The 15,999-nt window shown below is 58.5% G+C and overlaps 1 protein-coding gene across 1 annotated transcript; it reads left to right on the top strand.

Moving 5' to 3' along the window:
• Positions 1–2,918: 2,918 nt before the first annotated feature.
• Positions 2,919–15,777, top strand: TRPC2 (short transient receptor potential channel 2). Its single transcript, NM_001374489.1, has 14 exons — positions 2,919–2,979; positions 4,005–4,709; positions 5,367–5,573; positions 6,315–6,479; positions 7,413–7,587; positions 7,835–8,035; positions 8,308–8,470; positions 9,032–9,124; positions 10,863–11,055; positions 11,292–11,419; positions 12,096–12,165; positions 14,300–14,435; positions 14,660–14,863; positions 15,686–15,777. Exons 1-14 carry the CDS (start codon positions 2,965–2,967, stop codon positions 15,775–15,777), a joined length of 2,547 nt encoding a protein of 848 aa, NP_001361418.1. The 5' UTR covers positions 2,919–2,964.
• Positions 15,778–15,999: the final 222 nt, after the last annotated feature.

The raw sequence follows: 15,999 nt of genomic DNA, 5'->3' as shown, positions 1-15,999 counted from the left end.
GACTCTGCCACTTGTCCGCTGTGTGACCCTCTGCCTCAGTTCCCCCGTGAACCCCAAGTGGGACGGGGGAGTCAGTCCAACCTGATTTGCTGTATCCACCCCAGTGCTTAGTACAGAGCCTGGCACATAGTAAATGCTTAACAAATACCACAGTTATTGTTATATTGTTACCCGAAGCAGCGTGGCTCAGTGGAAAGAGCCCGGTCTTGGGAGTCAGAGGTCACGGGTTCAAATCCTGGCTCTGCCACTTGTCAGCTGTGTGACTGGGCAAGTCACTTAACTTCTCTGTGCCTCAGTTACCTCATCTGTAAAATGGAAGTTAACTGTGAGCCTCACATGGGACAACCTGATTACCCTGCATCTACCCCAGCGCTTAGAACAGTGGTCTGCACATAGTAAGCGCTTAACAAATACCAACATTATTATTATTATTGTTATATTCGCCCCCTTGCAGTGGCTGCGACACACCACTTGCCCTCTAGAGGATGAGCTCATCCTCTAGGCTGGGAGCTCATTGTGGGCAGGGAATGTGTCTGTTGTTGTTAGTGTACTCTCCTAAGCGCTTAGGACAGTGCTTTGCAAACAATAAGGGCTCAATAAATGTAACTGACTGAGTGAATAATAATAATAATGATGGCATTTGTTAAGCGCTTACTATGTGCCAAGCACTGTTCTAAGTGCTGGGGGGATACAAGGTAGTCAGGTTGTCCCACATGAGGCTCACAGTCTTCATCCCCATTTTACAGATGAGGTAACTGAGGCCCAGAGAAGTTAAGAGACTTGCCCAAAGTTACACAGCTGATAAGTGGAAGAGCCAGGATTAGAACCCAAGCCCGTGCTCTTTCCACTGAGCCACGCTGCTTCTCCGAATGCACATCTCCCAGCGTCAAATGTGGGACCAATCTCCCCTGGGATGCAAGCCCTCCCAGGGCTCCTGCATGGGCCTTGGTGGGTGGGTGGCCTGTCTTTGACTGCACCTCCGGACCCCCGAGCCACAAGAACTGGCCGGAGCGGGTGGGGCAGACTGACCCTTCTCGATTTCCGGGAGCAGGGGGACGGCAGCCAGCAACAACAGGTCAGGGAGCTGGTGGGCAGACCCTGGCCGGAGAAGCGTAGGGCTGGAGAGACCCAGGTGCCAACCCTGCCACTGTTTGCCAGCACAGTCAGGGATGCCCCTCCTGCCATTCAGGGGCAGCTCCACAGAGTCTCTGGACTGTGAGTGGAGCGAGGGTATGCAATTCACCAGTCAATTGTATGTACTGAGTGCTTACTGTGTGCAGAGCACTGGGCTAAGCACTTGGCGAGTACAGTATCACAACATAATGGACATCTTTCCTGGCCACAGTGAGCTTATGAGATGGGGAGACAGATATTAATATAAATAAATAAATGACAGGTATGAACCTAAGTGCTTTGGGGCTGGGCTGGGGGATGAGCAAAGGGAGCAAATCCGGGCGATGCAGAAGGGAGTGGAAAAAGAGGAAAGGAGGGATTAGTGAGGGAAGGCCTCTTGGAGGAGATGTGCCTTCAATAAGGCTTTGAAGCGGGTGAGAGTGAACCACGGGCCACCGCGGTCGGGGTCGGGGTCACGTTGGACCTTGTCGGGAAGCAGGAGGTACAGGGGGCGGGGAGGATGCCCAAGGAGAGGGCACAGCGGCTGTTAACTGGCTAAATTGCCATTCTCAAACCCAGCAAAGCAGAGAGCCGATTCCCGTCACCAGGGAGAAACTTTAACAGTCCCGAGGCTGGAGCGGAGGACATTGCCACCTAGGACATTTGACTTCAGGCCCTAAGATGAACAAATTATCCACTATCGTAATGCACCGTCAGATCCAACACCCTCTGACCCTAGCCGTTTTTCTGAAAAGCTCTTCCCCTCTGAACTCAGTTGGGAGTCGAAACTGTGGAGGGAAAGCGGGGTCGAGTCAGGAAAGGGGATCTCCTGGGCTGGCCCGGTTAGGCGACAGTTGGAGAGTCTGCAAGTGATGGACCCAACCCAAAGCCTGATGCCCGGGCAGGGATCTGGGCACGGGGTGGGTCGGGATGAGTGCGGGCAAGGGCAGCCAGCCCTCGGTCCTTGTTTGGCTTGGAGAGGGGGCTTCCCAGGCCCGGGGCATAAGCCTAGAGTCCTGCCTGCACCCGCTCTCGACAAGCAGAGCCCTGCCCGCCTGTCTAACCACTGACATTCTCCAAGGCTCAGTCCCTTAGCCTGTAAAATGGGGAGAATTGTCACGCTTGGGGCTCCACAGGCCTATGTGAGGGTGAGGCGAGCTGAGGAGATGAAGGGGCCGGTGGTTCCGGCAGCATTCATTCATTCCTTTATTCATTCGATCGTATTCATTGCATGCTTTCCGTGTGCGGAGCACTATACTAAGCGCTCGGGAGAGTACAATACAGTAATAAACAAACACATTCCCTGTCCACAACGAGCTTACGCTGGGACTCTGTTTTCTCCAATCCTGGGGATCCGGAGAGGTGCCCTACACCAGCTCCAGATCCTCACAACCCCCTCACCCTCCATGTGTCCCTCTTGCACAGTCCCAACCAGGAAGCGGGATGGTGAGGCCGCTGGGCTGGTCCTTCCCAAGGGGCAGAGAGGAGGAGCTGGGCCGAGCTGGGCCAGGGAGCCACACACCTGCTCAGCAGCTGAGCCCAAATCCCCTGGGAGATGGCGGAAGGTGAGCATCAGAGGGATGGGCTCAGGGCAGGGTTGGGGCGTTCCCCGCTCTCCCGGCTCCTTGCCCTCCGTTATTCACCGGGGGGCGTTCCCCGGGCAGTGCCCACCCCTCGGCCCAGGGGAACCGATGCGGAGGTAGAGGGGAGGCCCCCGTGGGGTGGCACCCCGAGGGCGGAGCGCGGCCGGGAGGATCGTCGGGAGGGGCCGGCCGCACTCAGACGGGAGACGGCACAGGGAACGGAGCCCCCATCAGCGTCGGCGGGCTCAGGGCCTCTTCCAGCTCGGCCATGGACTCCAACTCGGTAAGAGCCTGGTTGTGGGGGGCGGGAGTGGGAGTGGTCCCTTGTCCCCACACCTCCCTCTGATGACCCTGGCCCCGTGGGACCCTCATCCCCAGTCCCATCTTGGACCCCTCCACAGCTATCACTCCCTCAGCCCCTAGCAGAGCACCCCCCCATAAGTCACACGCTTCCCAGAATGACTCAGACACTGGGTGGACAGAGAGTACTTGAAGACCCCGGTCGGTGGCTCAGCAGGGGTCTAGGGCTGAGGAAAATAGAGGGAGCTGGGTCAGAGCAGAGCAGGATGGGGGCCAGAGGGGCTGGACAGGGCTGGGGGGCTGTCAGTGGTGGCTAGTGGTGTTGGCGGGTCCACCAAAAGCATGCCCAGGCCTGCCCACCCTGTACCAGAATGCTCCCTGGGGAGTGATTAGGAGAGAGCAGGGCTGTGCCAGGGGAGGGGGACAGGGGAGCAGCTGCTAGGAAAGAATAACAAGGCAGAGAAGGCGGGTCAGGGGGCGGGGGAGAGATGCCAACGGCCCCCAGGCCGCCTGCTCCATTGCGAGTCTGGTCACGTGGGTCCGAGCCTCGGTTTCCCCTCTTTGCCCTAGGGTGACCTGGAAGGGGCAGGGGCAATGGTGGTCTATCCCTGGACAGAGGCGTGAGGTTTCTGAAGAATGGAGCCAGGATCTGAGCCAGGGCTGTCAGCCCCGGCTCGGGGCTCCGTCTGGCCCGGGGCTGAGAAGAGGGACGACGGCATGAGGGTTGGGTCACGGCTGGCGAGACTGACATGAAGTTGCCAGATGTTTCCAATTCACTCATGGATTCTGGCTCTTTGTACTATTTGGGCAGGGGCCAGGGAAGAGCGGCAGGGGTGGGGTCCATGGGGTTGAGGGCCAGAGGTCAGGGCACTTCAGGAGGACAGAGGCGGGGGCTGGGCCCATGAAGTTGAGGGGCAGGGGCTGGGACATTAGGGCAGGAGAGGGGCAGGGGGCCGGGGCCCTCGGCGCCCGGGCCACCGGCCGACCCAGAACCCCAACTCTCTCCAGTCCCAGCCGACCAACTGGCAGGAGATCGTGAACAAGAAGTTCAAGTTCCCCCCGCCCCTGCTGGGTGCCATCCAGGAGGGCCGGCTGAGCCTGGTGCAGCAACTGCTGGAGGTGGAGGAGGGCGGCGGGCCCCCCCGGCAGCTGGACGATTCGGAGGACCGGGCCTGGCGCGAGGCCCTGAACCTGGCCATCCGCACCGGCCAGGAGGAGATCATGGACGTCCTGCTGCGCCAGGTCAAGTTCGACTTCCGCCAGATCCACGAGGCCCTGCTCGTGGCCGTGGACACCAACCAGCCCGCCGTGGTCCGGCGCCTGCTGGACCGGCTGGAGCGGGAGAAGGGCCGCAAGGTGGACACCAAGTCCTTCTCCCTGGCCTTCTTCGACACGTCCATCGATGGCTCCCGCTTCGCGCCGGGCGTCACCCCGCTGACCCTGGCCTGCCAGAAGGACCTGTACGAGATCGCCGCCCTGCTCATGGCCCAGGGCCACGCCATCGCCAGCCCCCACCCGGTCTCCTGCGCCTGCCTGGAGTGCAGCAACGGGCGCCGCTACGACCTGCTCAAGTTCTCCCTGTCCCGCATCAACACCTACCGGGGCATCGCCAGCCGCGCCCACCTCTCCCTGGCCAGCGAGGATGCCATGCTGGCCGCCTTCCAGCTGAGCCGCGAGCTACGCCGCCTGGCCCGCAAGGAACCCGAGTTCAAGGTGGGAGGGCGGGCCGGGGTGGGGGGACCGGGCGAATGGGTAGTGGAAGAAAGGCCAGGCGCGGAGGGGGTTAGGTGGGGAGGGGGCCGGGAGGACCGCAGGCCCGGGGACCGGATGGGGGACTGAGGGCTGTGCCAGGGTGGGGCGGGATCCCGGGATCTACAGGGTTGAGCCTGCTGTCAGCACGTCGGCACCCGAGGGCCAGGGCCGGGCCTGGACGCCCCCAGTGGATAGAGCAAGGGCCTGGGAGTCAAAAGGGCCTGGGTTCTAATCCTAATTCTGCCACCTGTCTTCTCTGTGACCTTGAGCGAGTCGTTATTTCACTTTTCTGTGCCTGTGACCTCATCTGTAAAATGGGGATTCAGACTGTGAGCCCCGCGTAGGACCGGGACTGTGTCCAACACGATTTGCTTGAATTTCCCCCACCGCTCAGTACAGTGCCTGGCCGATAGTAAGTGCTTGACGAATACCGCAGTTATTATTAGTACAGTTCTGGGCATGTAGTCAGTGCCTAAGGATCAGCACCGCTGCTCCAGTGATAGAAGGCTCCAGATGGCACGACCCGGAGGAGAGGGGACGGGACCACCGCCCAGTGGGTGGAGGGGATGGAGGGTCCAGGCTGCGGCCCGGGGAACCGACCGTCTCCGCGGGCCGCAGCCCGAGTACATCGCCCTGGAGCTGCTGAGCCAGGACTTCGGCTTCGAGCTGCTGGGCATGTGTCGCAACCAGAGCGAGGTGACCGCCGTGCTCAACGACCTGGGCGAGGACAGCCAGGCTGAGGCCGAGGTGCTGGGCCAGGCCTTCGAGGAGGGCATCCCCAACCTGGCCCGCCTCCGCCTCGCTGTCAACTACAACCAGAAACGGGTCAGGACCTGCGCCCTCCCAGCCCCCGCGTGGCCCCCTGCCCCATGCCCACTCCCATCTACTCCCAGCCCACCTCTGCCCGCTCCCTGCCCGGGCTCCGTCCACTTCCTGCCCACGCCCCACCCAGCTCTGTCACTCCTCTCTCCATCCCGGGTCCAGAGGGGGCTGGGGAGGAAGGTGTGAGGTTCAATCCCACGGCCTGTCAGGCCCAAACTCTCTGTCTCTGACGGTGGGCACCGAGTGCTTGAAGGAGGAGTTTGCCGGTTGCCCTCCTGGCCCCCCACCTCCACGGCTTGGGAGATAGACCGGCCCACGGCCCTTACTCCCTCTGATGGCGCAGATTCCCAACTTTAAGATGGAGGGGGCAGTTCAGAGCAGAGGCGACAGTCACGGTTACTACTGCCTCCCTGTTGGGCTGCCACGGGGCCTCCAGCTCAGTATTCCCCCTCTGGAGCATGAGCTTGTTATGGGCAGGGATCGTGTCTGCCAACTCTGATGTAGGATACTCTCCCAAGAGCTTAGTACGGTGCTCCGCACATAGTAAGCTCTCAGTCATTACCACTGTTGATGATGATGATGATCCAGCACCTGGAACACCTGATGCCCACAGACCGGGGGACCCCGGGGCTGTCCGTCCTCCGCATCCGCGGAGCCGGGCGAAGGGGCAAGGAGTCCGGAGCAGAACCCGGGCCCGGCCCTGGCTCACCGGTGCTCCACCTCCTCCACCCCCGTCCCGGCCAGTTTGTGGCGCACCCCATCTGCCAGCAGGTCCTGTCGTCCATCTGGAGCGGAAACCTGGCCGGCTGGAGGGGCAGCACGACCATCTGGAAGCTCTTTGTCTCTCTCGTCATCTTTCTCACCATGCCTTTCCTCTGCCTCGCTTACTGGCTGGCCCCCAGGTCCCGGGTAGGTGCCAGGACCCCCACCCTCCAAACATCAGTGAGTACCCCACTTTCCCACCCTCAACCTGACTACTTACATACACGCAAAGTTTCCCAGAGTATTGTTGGTGTTGGGTGGAGGTGTAGGAGGGGTCAATCCAGGAAGGTTTCCTGCCAGAGGTGGGCTTTCAGGGGGGAAAGAGGAAGGGAGAGACCTGGTTTGAAGAGAAGAGGGAAGAGAGAAGTGGCATGACCTAATGGAAAGAGCAAGGGCCTGGGACTCAGAGGACCTGGCTTCTAATCCCAGTCCTGTCACTTGCCTGCTGTGTGGCTTGGGGCAAGTCACTTCTCTTCTTTTGGCCTCAGTTTCCTCAGCTGTAAAATGGGGATTAAATCCTACTCCCTCGTTCTTAGACTGTGAGCCCCATGAGGAACAGGGACTGTGTCCAACCTGATTGACTTGTATCTTCCCTAGCGCTTAGAACCGTACTTTGCACATAGTAAGCTCTTAACAAATATAATATTAATAATAATAATAATAAAAATAAAGGGCACTCCTGGGGAAGGGATGGGGTGGTCTGGGCTCTATAATAATGATGATGGTATCTGTTAAGTGCTTACTATGTTCCAAGCACTGTTCTAAGCGCTGGGATAGATACGAGGTCAGCGGGTTGTCCCACGTAAGGCTCACAGTCTTAATCCCCATTTTACAGATGAGGTAACTGAGGCCCAGAGAAGTGAAGTGACTTGCCCAGAGTCACACAGCTGACAAGTAGCAGAGTGGGGATTAGAACCCACGACCTCTGACTCCCAAGTCCTCGCTGTTTCCACTGAACCACGGTGTGAGGGCTGGGAGAAAACGAATCTAGAGGGCAGCGTCAAGAGAGAGCCAGCCTGGAGGGTGGGTCGGGGGGAGCTGGGGTGGGAGGTGGACTGGACCCCGGCCCTTCCCCCGCAGCTGGGTCGCCTGCTGAAGATCCCCGTGCTCAAATTCCTGCTGCACTCGGCCTCCTACCTGTGGTTCCTCATCTTCCTGCTGGTCGAGTCCCTGGTGATGGAGCAGCAGCACAGCACCTTTGTGGGGCGCAATCAGAGCATCTGGGATAACTCCCTGCACATGATCTGGGTGGCCGGTACAGGGCCCCGAGACCCCCGACGCCCCTTCCCCCTCACCCCTGGGGACCCTTACCGCCATTCTCTTCCCCGGGCCCGGAGCCCTCCCACGGCCGAGGCCGGAGACACCCCCGCTTCCCTGGGGGCCGACGGACGGACCCTCGTTCCCCGGGCTCACCGGAGGGCGGGGGAGGGAAGGGGGAGCGTGTCCCTCCCTTGTCCCCGTCTTCAGAATCTGCCTTTCCCACCGCCACCTCTTCCACGCAGGCTTCTTCTGGTTCGAGTGCAAGGAAGTGTGGATCGAGGGCCTGCACAGCTACCTGCTGGACTGGTGGAACCTCCTGGACGTGGTCATCCTGTCCATGTACCTGGCCTCCTTCGCCCTGCGCGTGCTGCTCGCTCTCTGTGCCCATCTGCACTGCCAGTCTGATCCCAACGGCGCCGCCTGCCACTATTACACGGCCTCCAGTGAGTCCCGGCCCCGGACGTGGACGTGGACCCCGGGAGACACCGGTCTGGATCACTGACCCTGGTCATTGATCCCACTGCCCGGGCCTCCTTAGTTTCCCTACTTCCATTCCCCCTGCCTGACCCTGCCGTGTCCCCAGCTCCCCAGGCTGACGTCGTCCAGACTCACCAGGCCTTGCCCCCCACCCAAGTCCTGCCCACCACCCTGTCCCTGCTCCCCAAGCGTCGCCTCCAGTCTCCCCAGGCTCACCGGGTTCGGGCTCCACCCCTAGAGCGCAAAGAGTGGCACATGGAGGATCCGCAGTTCGTGGCGGAGGTGCTGTTCGCGGTGACCAGCATGCTCAGCTTCACCCGCCTCGCCTACATCCTGCCCGCGCACGAGTCGCTGGGGACCCTGCAGATCTCCATCGGCAAGATGATCGACGACATGATGCGGTGGGTGCTGCCGACCCCACCCCCGCGGACCCCCGCCGAGCAGCGGCTGAGTCCGGGCGGAGGCAGGCAGGGAGTTAATGGTGTGGCCTAGTGGAGAGAGCTCAGGCCTGGGAGCCGCGACACCTGGATTCTAATCCCACCTCTGCCACTGGCCTGGTGTAGGACCTGGGGCCAGTCACTTTGCTTCTCTGGGCCTCAGTTTAGTCTTCTGTAAAATGGAGATTAAACACCAGTTCTCCCTCAATCCTGCTTAGCCTGTGAGCCCGATGTGAGACAGGGGCTCATTCCAACCTGATTATCTTGCCCTCATGCTTAGTCCAGTGCTGAGCATGTAGTAAGTACTTAAAAATAGCACAGTTCTGATCATTATTATATTGGAACTGATGGGCAGGGATTGGGCAGGCTGGGAGAATAGAAGGTGCCGGGGGAAAGGGTGGGAACGAAGGACCTTAATAGAACCTGGCAGTACCCAAACTTCACTGGCACCCGTCTCCCTAAACCAGGTCCCCGAGGCGACACAACCCTGACGCTGCCCCGTTCCCTCCTCTCCCCTCCCCCCAGGTTCATGTTCATCCTCATGATCATCCTGACGGCCTTCCTGTGTGGCCTCAACAACATCTACGTGCCCTACCAGGAGACTGAGCGGCTCGGCAAGTGCGGAGGATGAGCGGGACGGGGCCGGGCGGAAGCGGGGTGGGGTAGGGAGCGGCTGGGTCAGGACTGGGGGGGGGGGCGGGGGGGGTCAGAGTGAAGGACCTGCTGCCCCTTGAGATGCCATTCCAACAGCCGCAGACCAAACCAAGGCACAGGGGAGGCGGGGATAGACCCCCACACAGACACACCAAGAGATGGCCTCTTTCTCTTTCTCTTCTCACTCCACCCCCCCACACTCACACAAGCACTCAGAGATTCAGATAGAGGCATAGTCTCCCTCAGAGATAAACACAGCAGAGACAGACAGGCAAATCTAGAGATGAACACACACACACAAAATTCATGCACATGCACACACAAACAGAGATTCAGGTAGAAACACAGTCTGCCTCATTCATTCATTCATTCAACAGTCTCCCTCATTCATTCATTCACTCATATTTATTGCGCACTTACTGTGCGCAAAGCACTGTACTAAGAGCTTGGGAGAGTATGATACAACAACAGACACATTCTCTGCCCACTACAAGCTCACAGTCTAGAGGAGATAAACAATTACAGCAGAAACACAGAGGCACACCTAGAGCTGGCCACACTTACACACACAATCCACACACACATACACACAAACACACATGGATTAATAATAATAATTATAATAATATTGGTATTTGTTAAGTGCTTACTAAGTGCCAAGCACTGTTCTTAGCCCTGGGGTAGGTACAGGGCAATCAGGTTTTCCCACATGAGGCTCACAGTCTTAATCCCCATTTTACAGATGAGGGAACTGAGGCACCGAGAAGTGAAGTGACTTGCCCAAAGTCACACAGCTGACAGGTGGCAGAGCTGGGATTAGAACCCATGACCTCTGACTCCGAAGATCGTGCTCTTTCCACTGAGCCACGAAGATTCAGATAGAGACACAAGTCTCCCTCAGAGATTGTTACAGCAGAGACACACAGACACACCTAGAGATGACCACACTCACACACACGATAAGCACACACACACCCAGATTCAGTTGATGATGATGGTATTTGTTAAGCACTTACTATGTGCCAGGCACTGTACTTAGAGACAGTCTTCCTCAGAGATTTAATTACAGCAGAGACACGCAGACATGCCTAAAGATGGTCTCTCACATACACACACACGATATACACGCACATACACATTCAGATAGACACAGTGCCCTCAGAGATAAAGTCACAGACAGAGACATGGATGGACACACAGTCACAGGCAGTCACACCTACTGAGATGAACACGAGGGCAGAGACAGACAGGAATACCCGGGCAAAGACTTCACAGAGGGAGGCCTGCTTAGACCTGAGCATTCATTCATTCATTCAATAGTATTTATTGAGCACTTACTATGTGCAGAACACTGTACTAAGTGCTTGGAATGTACAATTTGACAAAAGAGACTATCCCTGCCCAATGACAGGCTCACAGTCTAATCGGGGGAGACAGACGGACAAAAACAAGACAGCATAATCACGATAAATAGAATCAAGGGGATGGGCACCTCATTACCAAAATAAATAAGGTAATAAAAAGACAAGCAGACAGACAGGTAGACAGGCAGACGGACCCAGGCGGCGATAAAGACAGACCGACAGAAGACAGGCAGAAGGACCCAGACAGACAGAAACGGGCCCGTCTCCCACGTGAGGGAGAGGTGTGAGTTCAGGGCCCGTGCCCGCCCCCACCTCCTGGCACTCGGTGTTGATCGCAGCTTCAACGAGACGTTCCAGTTCCTGTTCTGGACGATGTTTGGCATGGAGGAGCACAGCGTGGTGGACATGCCCCAGTTCCTGCTGCCCGAGTTCGTGGGCCGGGCCCTCTACGGCATCTACACCATCATCATGGTCATCGTGCTGCTCAACATGCTCATCGCCATGATCACCAACTCCTTCCAGAAGATCGAGGTCCGACCTCACTCCGGAGCAGGGGGCGCCCGGGAGGGTGGGGGCGGGGGAGGGGGACCGGCCAGGCTGGAAGTGTTGAGACCCCAGGCCCCCCCCCGTTCCCTCCCATAACCCTTCCCACGGGCCCTTCCCCGGGGGGTGCGGCCCATCCCCAGTGAGCCTCCCCCGCCACCACCCCGGCCTCTACTGCACCGGGGCCAAGAAAGCCGACCCTGCGGCTGTCCTCGCCCCTGCAGGATGATGCGGACGTCGAGTGGAAGTTTGCCCGCTCCAAGCTCTACCTCTCCTTCTTCCGAGAGGGGCTGACGCTGCCCGTGCCCTTCAACATCCTGCCCTCGCCCAAGTCTTGCTTCTACCTGTTCAGGTAGGCCCCTCCTCACCCCTGCAGCAGCTCCCTTCCCAGCCTTGGATCCCTCTCCCTGCAACCGCCCCGGCGGCCCCCGCCACTTCTTCTAGCCCCAGGGCCCTGCCCTTGCCTCCCCACCCCTGCTGCTGGAGGCGGCAGTAGGGGATGGAGAGATGGAGGGAATGGAAGGTGCGAGCAGGAGCTCAGCCTTGCCTTGGGTTCAAAGCCTGGGTCAGAGGAGGGGTAAAGGCCAGGGGTGGAGGTGGGAAGGAGTAGAAGTCAAAGCCTGGGGAGGGGGTAGTCACGGGGGAGGGAGTTGAAGCCAGGGCTGGGAGTGGGAGCAGAGTCCAGGCCCTGGGGTGGAGGGGTGGAGAGCAGAGGCCAGAACCAAGGGGAGGGGGAAAGGAGCAGAGGGCAGGGCTGGGGGTAGGGTGAAGAAGCCAGGACCGGGGGTGGGGGAAGTAGACGCCAGGCCCTGGTGGGGGTGGGGAGAAGGAGCAGAGGCCAGGCCTGGGGTCGGGAGCAGAGGCCAGAGCCAGGGAGAGGAGAGAGTAGAGGCCAGGTCCTGGTAGGGATGAGGAATGGGAGGAGAGGCCAGGGCTGGGGGAGGGAGCTGGAGACCCTGAGCAGAACAGGATGAGGTAGCGGGCCAGCCAACGCCCCACATGTCCCTATCACCCGTCGCCCTTCCCAGGAGGATTCTCCGCTTCATCTGCTGCTGCACCTTCAACAAGAAGCCTGAATACCCACCTATCCCCAGCTTCGTAAGGGCCCCACAAACCGATACCTGTCAGTCTGGCGGGTGTCTGGCGGTGTCTGTCCAGTGTCTGCCCATTGTCTGCCCATTATCTGCCCAGTGTCTACCTGTTATCTGCCCAGTGTCCGTCCAGTGTCTGCTTGGTGTCAGCTCGGTGTCTGCCCTGTGTGTGTCCAGTGTCTATACGGTATCTGCCCAGTGTCTGTCTGGCGTCTTACCGATGTCTTTCGGGTATCTGACTGGTGTCTGCCCACTGTCTGCCCGTGTCTGTCCGGTGTCTGTCCAGTGACAGCTTGGTGTCCATCCAGTTTCTGCCTGGTGTTTGCCCCGGGTCTGTCCAGTGACGGCTTGGTGTCCACTCTTGGTTTGTCTGGTGACTGTCGTGTATCTGCCCAGGATAATAATAGTCATAAGAATAATAATAATGACATTTGCTAAGCACTTACTATGTATCGAGCACTGTTCTAAGCGCTAGGGTACATACAAGCTAATCAGGTTGGACACAGTCCCTGTTCCAGGTGAGGCTTATAGTCTCAATTCCCATTTTACAGGTGAGGGAACCGGGACACAGGGAAATGAAGTGATTTGCCCAAGGTCACACTGCAAACAAGTGGCGGAGCTGGGATTAGAAACCTGGGATTAGAGACTCCCAGGCCAGTGCTCTATCCACTAGGCCATGTTGCTTCCCATGTCCAGGGTCTATCTGGCGTCTATCCGATATTTGCTTGGAGTCTGTCCGGTGTCTACTTGGTGTCTACCCAGTGTCTGTTTGGTGTCTGCCTGGTGTCCATCTGGTATCTGTCTGGTGCCTGTCCAGTATCTGCCCAGTGTCTGCCTGGTGTCTGTCCGGTATCTGTCCAGCATCTCCTTATTGACCGTCCAAAGACTGCCCTGGGTTTTAGTATCTGCCTGAGGTCTGTCCAATATCTTCTTGGTGTCTGCCTGATGTCTGCCCAGTGTCTGCACAGGATTTGTCTGATATCTGTCCGGCATCTGCCTACTGTCTGTCTGGTGTCTGCCCGGTATCATTATCTGTCTGGTATCTGCCAGAAGTCTGCCCGGTAAATGCCCGAGGTCTGTCCGTTATGTGTCCAGGGTCCGTCTGGTGTCTGCTTGGTGTTTGTCCGGTGTCTGTCCAGTATCTGATCAGGATCTGTCTGATATCCGCCTGGAATCTGTCCGATAGGTGTCCGGGACTATCTGGTGTCTACTGGGCGTCTGACTGGTGTCTGTCCAGTATCTGCCTGGGCTCTGCCCCTGTCTGCCCAGGGTCTGTCCGGTGTCTGCTTGGTGTCTGTCAGGTGTCCCTCTGGCCATTGGGAAAATGTCCATCCAACGTCCGTCCAACTCCCATCCATCTCCCCAGTGGCTATCTGTCCAGCATCAGTCTGTCCAATAATGGTCTAGTCCTTGCACATCTGTCTTAGAACAGTGCTTAGCACATAGTAAGTGCTTAACAAATACCATTATTATTATTTGTCGCCTATGCTGGTCAGTCCTTGGCTGGGGCCTGTATGGCCTGGCTTGGGTCTGTTTCATTTCATACTGAAATTCATTGGCAATGTAAGCTCGTTATGGGCATGGAACGTGTCTACTAATTCTGTTGTATTGCATTCTCCCAAGCACTTAGTACAGTGCTCTGCACATAGTAAGTGCCCAATAAATACCATTGATCAATTGATTCTCTGTCCCTCTCTTTCCTGACTTGGCCAGGGTGTCTCTTGGCAGGAAAGATATCACGGGGAGAGAGAGAATCACGAACAATCACAGGGGGATGCCAGGGGCTGTGAGGACTGGTCAGGAGGGACAGGAGGACCTGGCGAGGGGAGGAGTAGGCTACCTCACCAGTGTCCTCCCCTTTCGCACTTTCAGCCGCGTGGCTTAGTAGAAAGAACAGGGGCTTGGGAGTCAGAGGAAGTGGGTTCTAATCCAGGCTCCTCCACTTGTCTCCTGTGTGACCTTGGGCAAGTCGTTTAACTTCTCTGGGCTTCAGTTATCTCATCTGTAAAATGGGGATTAAAACTGTGAGTCCCCCGTGGGACAACCCGATTACCTTGTTTCTACCCCAGTGTTTAGAACGGTGCTCGGTGCATAGTAAGTGCTTAACAGGTACCATAATTATTATTATTATCGTTATTCAGACAAACCAGTCCTTTGGAGGCGGGGGCCTCGGATCCGGGGAGCCGCAGGGGTCCTACCGGCTACAGGTCATCAAGGCCCTGGTACAGCGGTATGTGGAGACGGCACAGCGCGAGTTTGAGGAGGGGCGCAGGAAAGGTGAGACCCCCCACCTCCCAGCCTGGATCCCAGACCCTAATCCCAGTCTCCTTTCCCTTGGTTCCCCTTCCCCAACCGGTCCCAGGCCCAATAGTCTGGAGAAATGTGGTCTCTGGAGGACAGGCTGATGCCCATCTATGCCAGGGGGAGGGCTGGTACTAGGGGCCGGACTCCAGATGGTGGCACCCCCTCTGAGGGTGCCCCCCATCCCCGGTCCCATGCAGACGTTGGAAACCGGCTGACGGAGCTGACCAAGACGGTGTCTCGGCTGCAAGCGGAGGTGGCTGCCGTGCGGCGCACCGTGATGGCGGGGAGTGCGCCCAAGGCCCCCGATGGCTCCAGCGTCCTCAGCCGCTACATCTCGCGGGTCCGCAACAGCTTCCAGACTATGGGGCCCCAGATTCCCGAGGAGGCCGGGGAGGCCGAGGGTGAGGAGGAGGAAGGGGAGGACGGGGAGGGCGAGGGAGCCCAGGCCTCCGAAAAGGATGGAGAGACCGGGGACCGGGGCGCCCAGGGGGACGGGGAGACCGAACCCGCCTCCTCCGCCCAAGTGCTCGGGCACCAGGACGATGGCACCGGCGACAAGGAGACCGTGTGAGAGACGCCTAGAAGAAGGAGAGGGCACCAGCAACGGCACCCCTGCAGCCCCACGCCGCCGCTGGGGCACCCTGACCCGGCAGCCCTCCCTGATTCCCTTTTCGTCCCTTCTCCTTGCTTGACCAAAGACCTCCTTCCCTTGGTTCTGCCGCTGCTTCCAGGGTGGAGCGGCCCGCTGCTTTGCTGCTAGAATAAATCCTCTGCCCCTGGTGACAGATTCCTCTGTTCAACCTCTCCCAGAGCCGTCTTCTCTGCCAAGACCTCCCTGGGCCAGAAGCGGGTCAGGGGCAGGGGAAGGAGGGGTCTTATCCAGCAAGCCAGCCCCCAAGAGAAGTCAGGAGGTGTGTGACCTTCCAACTCACTGTCTTGAGCTCCTCCTGCTCCAGAATCGATCTCCCATCATCACTGAGGCAGAAGGGAGTTCTTGGGGGGAACCAAGTCAGGTGACATCCAGCTGGGAGGGCTTCACGGAGGAGGATGATTTCTGATCTTTGAAGGACACTGTTGGGCTAAAAGGTTTATCAATGTTTTAGGCACACGTGGGAGGGAAGGGGGTGGAGCTGACAGCAGTGGACTGGTGGGGGGCCCCTGAGGAGACCCCAGGGGCTGAAAGCACCCCATATTCTCAGACCCACTTAACCCACAGCCCCCAGAACTGGGCCGGCCACCCAAGTCTGTTAGCCCAGACTTCGGGATGAAACTCCAGGATAAGAACTCGGTTTGCTTGGATCCATATGGGCCCTGAAACTGAGGGAGATCTGGGCTCAGCTGCGCAGGCTCCGAGGTCCGGAGGGGCTGCCGCTAACCAGGCCAGAGCCACTGGCCAACCAGTCCGGAGCTTCTGGCTAACCGGGTCAGAGCCACTGGCTAATCAGGGTGGAGCCACTGGCTAACTAGGCCGGAGCATTGCTAGGCAGAAAGGGTCACCCCTTAATCCAGTTCTAGGTGGATTAAGCAGCATGGCCTA

Source organism: Ornithorhynchus anatinus, chromosome 2, assembly GCF_004115215.2.
Source record: "Ornithorhynchus anatinus isolate Pmale09 chromosome 2, mOrnAna1.pri.v4, whole genome shotgun sequence".
NCBI classification, from domain to species: Eukaryota; Metazoa; Chordata; class Mammalia; order Monotremata; family Ornithorhynchidae; genus Ornithorhynchus; species Ornithorhynchus anatinus.
This window is presented reverse-complemented; position numbering and strand designations above follow the sequence as displayed.

What these genes read in the sequence shown, in the direction of transcription:
- TRPC2 (NM_001374489.1), top strand. An exon ending in GGCTGGCCCCCAGGTCCCGG is followed by an intron (nt 6,480 to 7,412) that starts GTAGGTGCCAGG and finishes CTTCCCCCGCAG; the next exon opens with CTGGGTCGCCTGCTGAAGAT. An exon ending in TCTTGCTTCTACCTGTTCAG is followed by an intron (nt 11,420 to 12,095) that starts GTAGGCCCCTCC and finishes CGCCCTTCCCAG; the next exon opens with GAGGATTCTCCGCTTCATCT.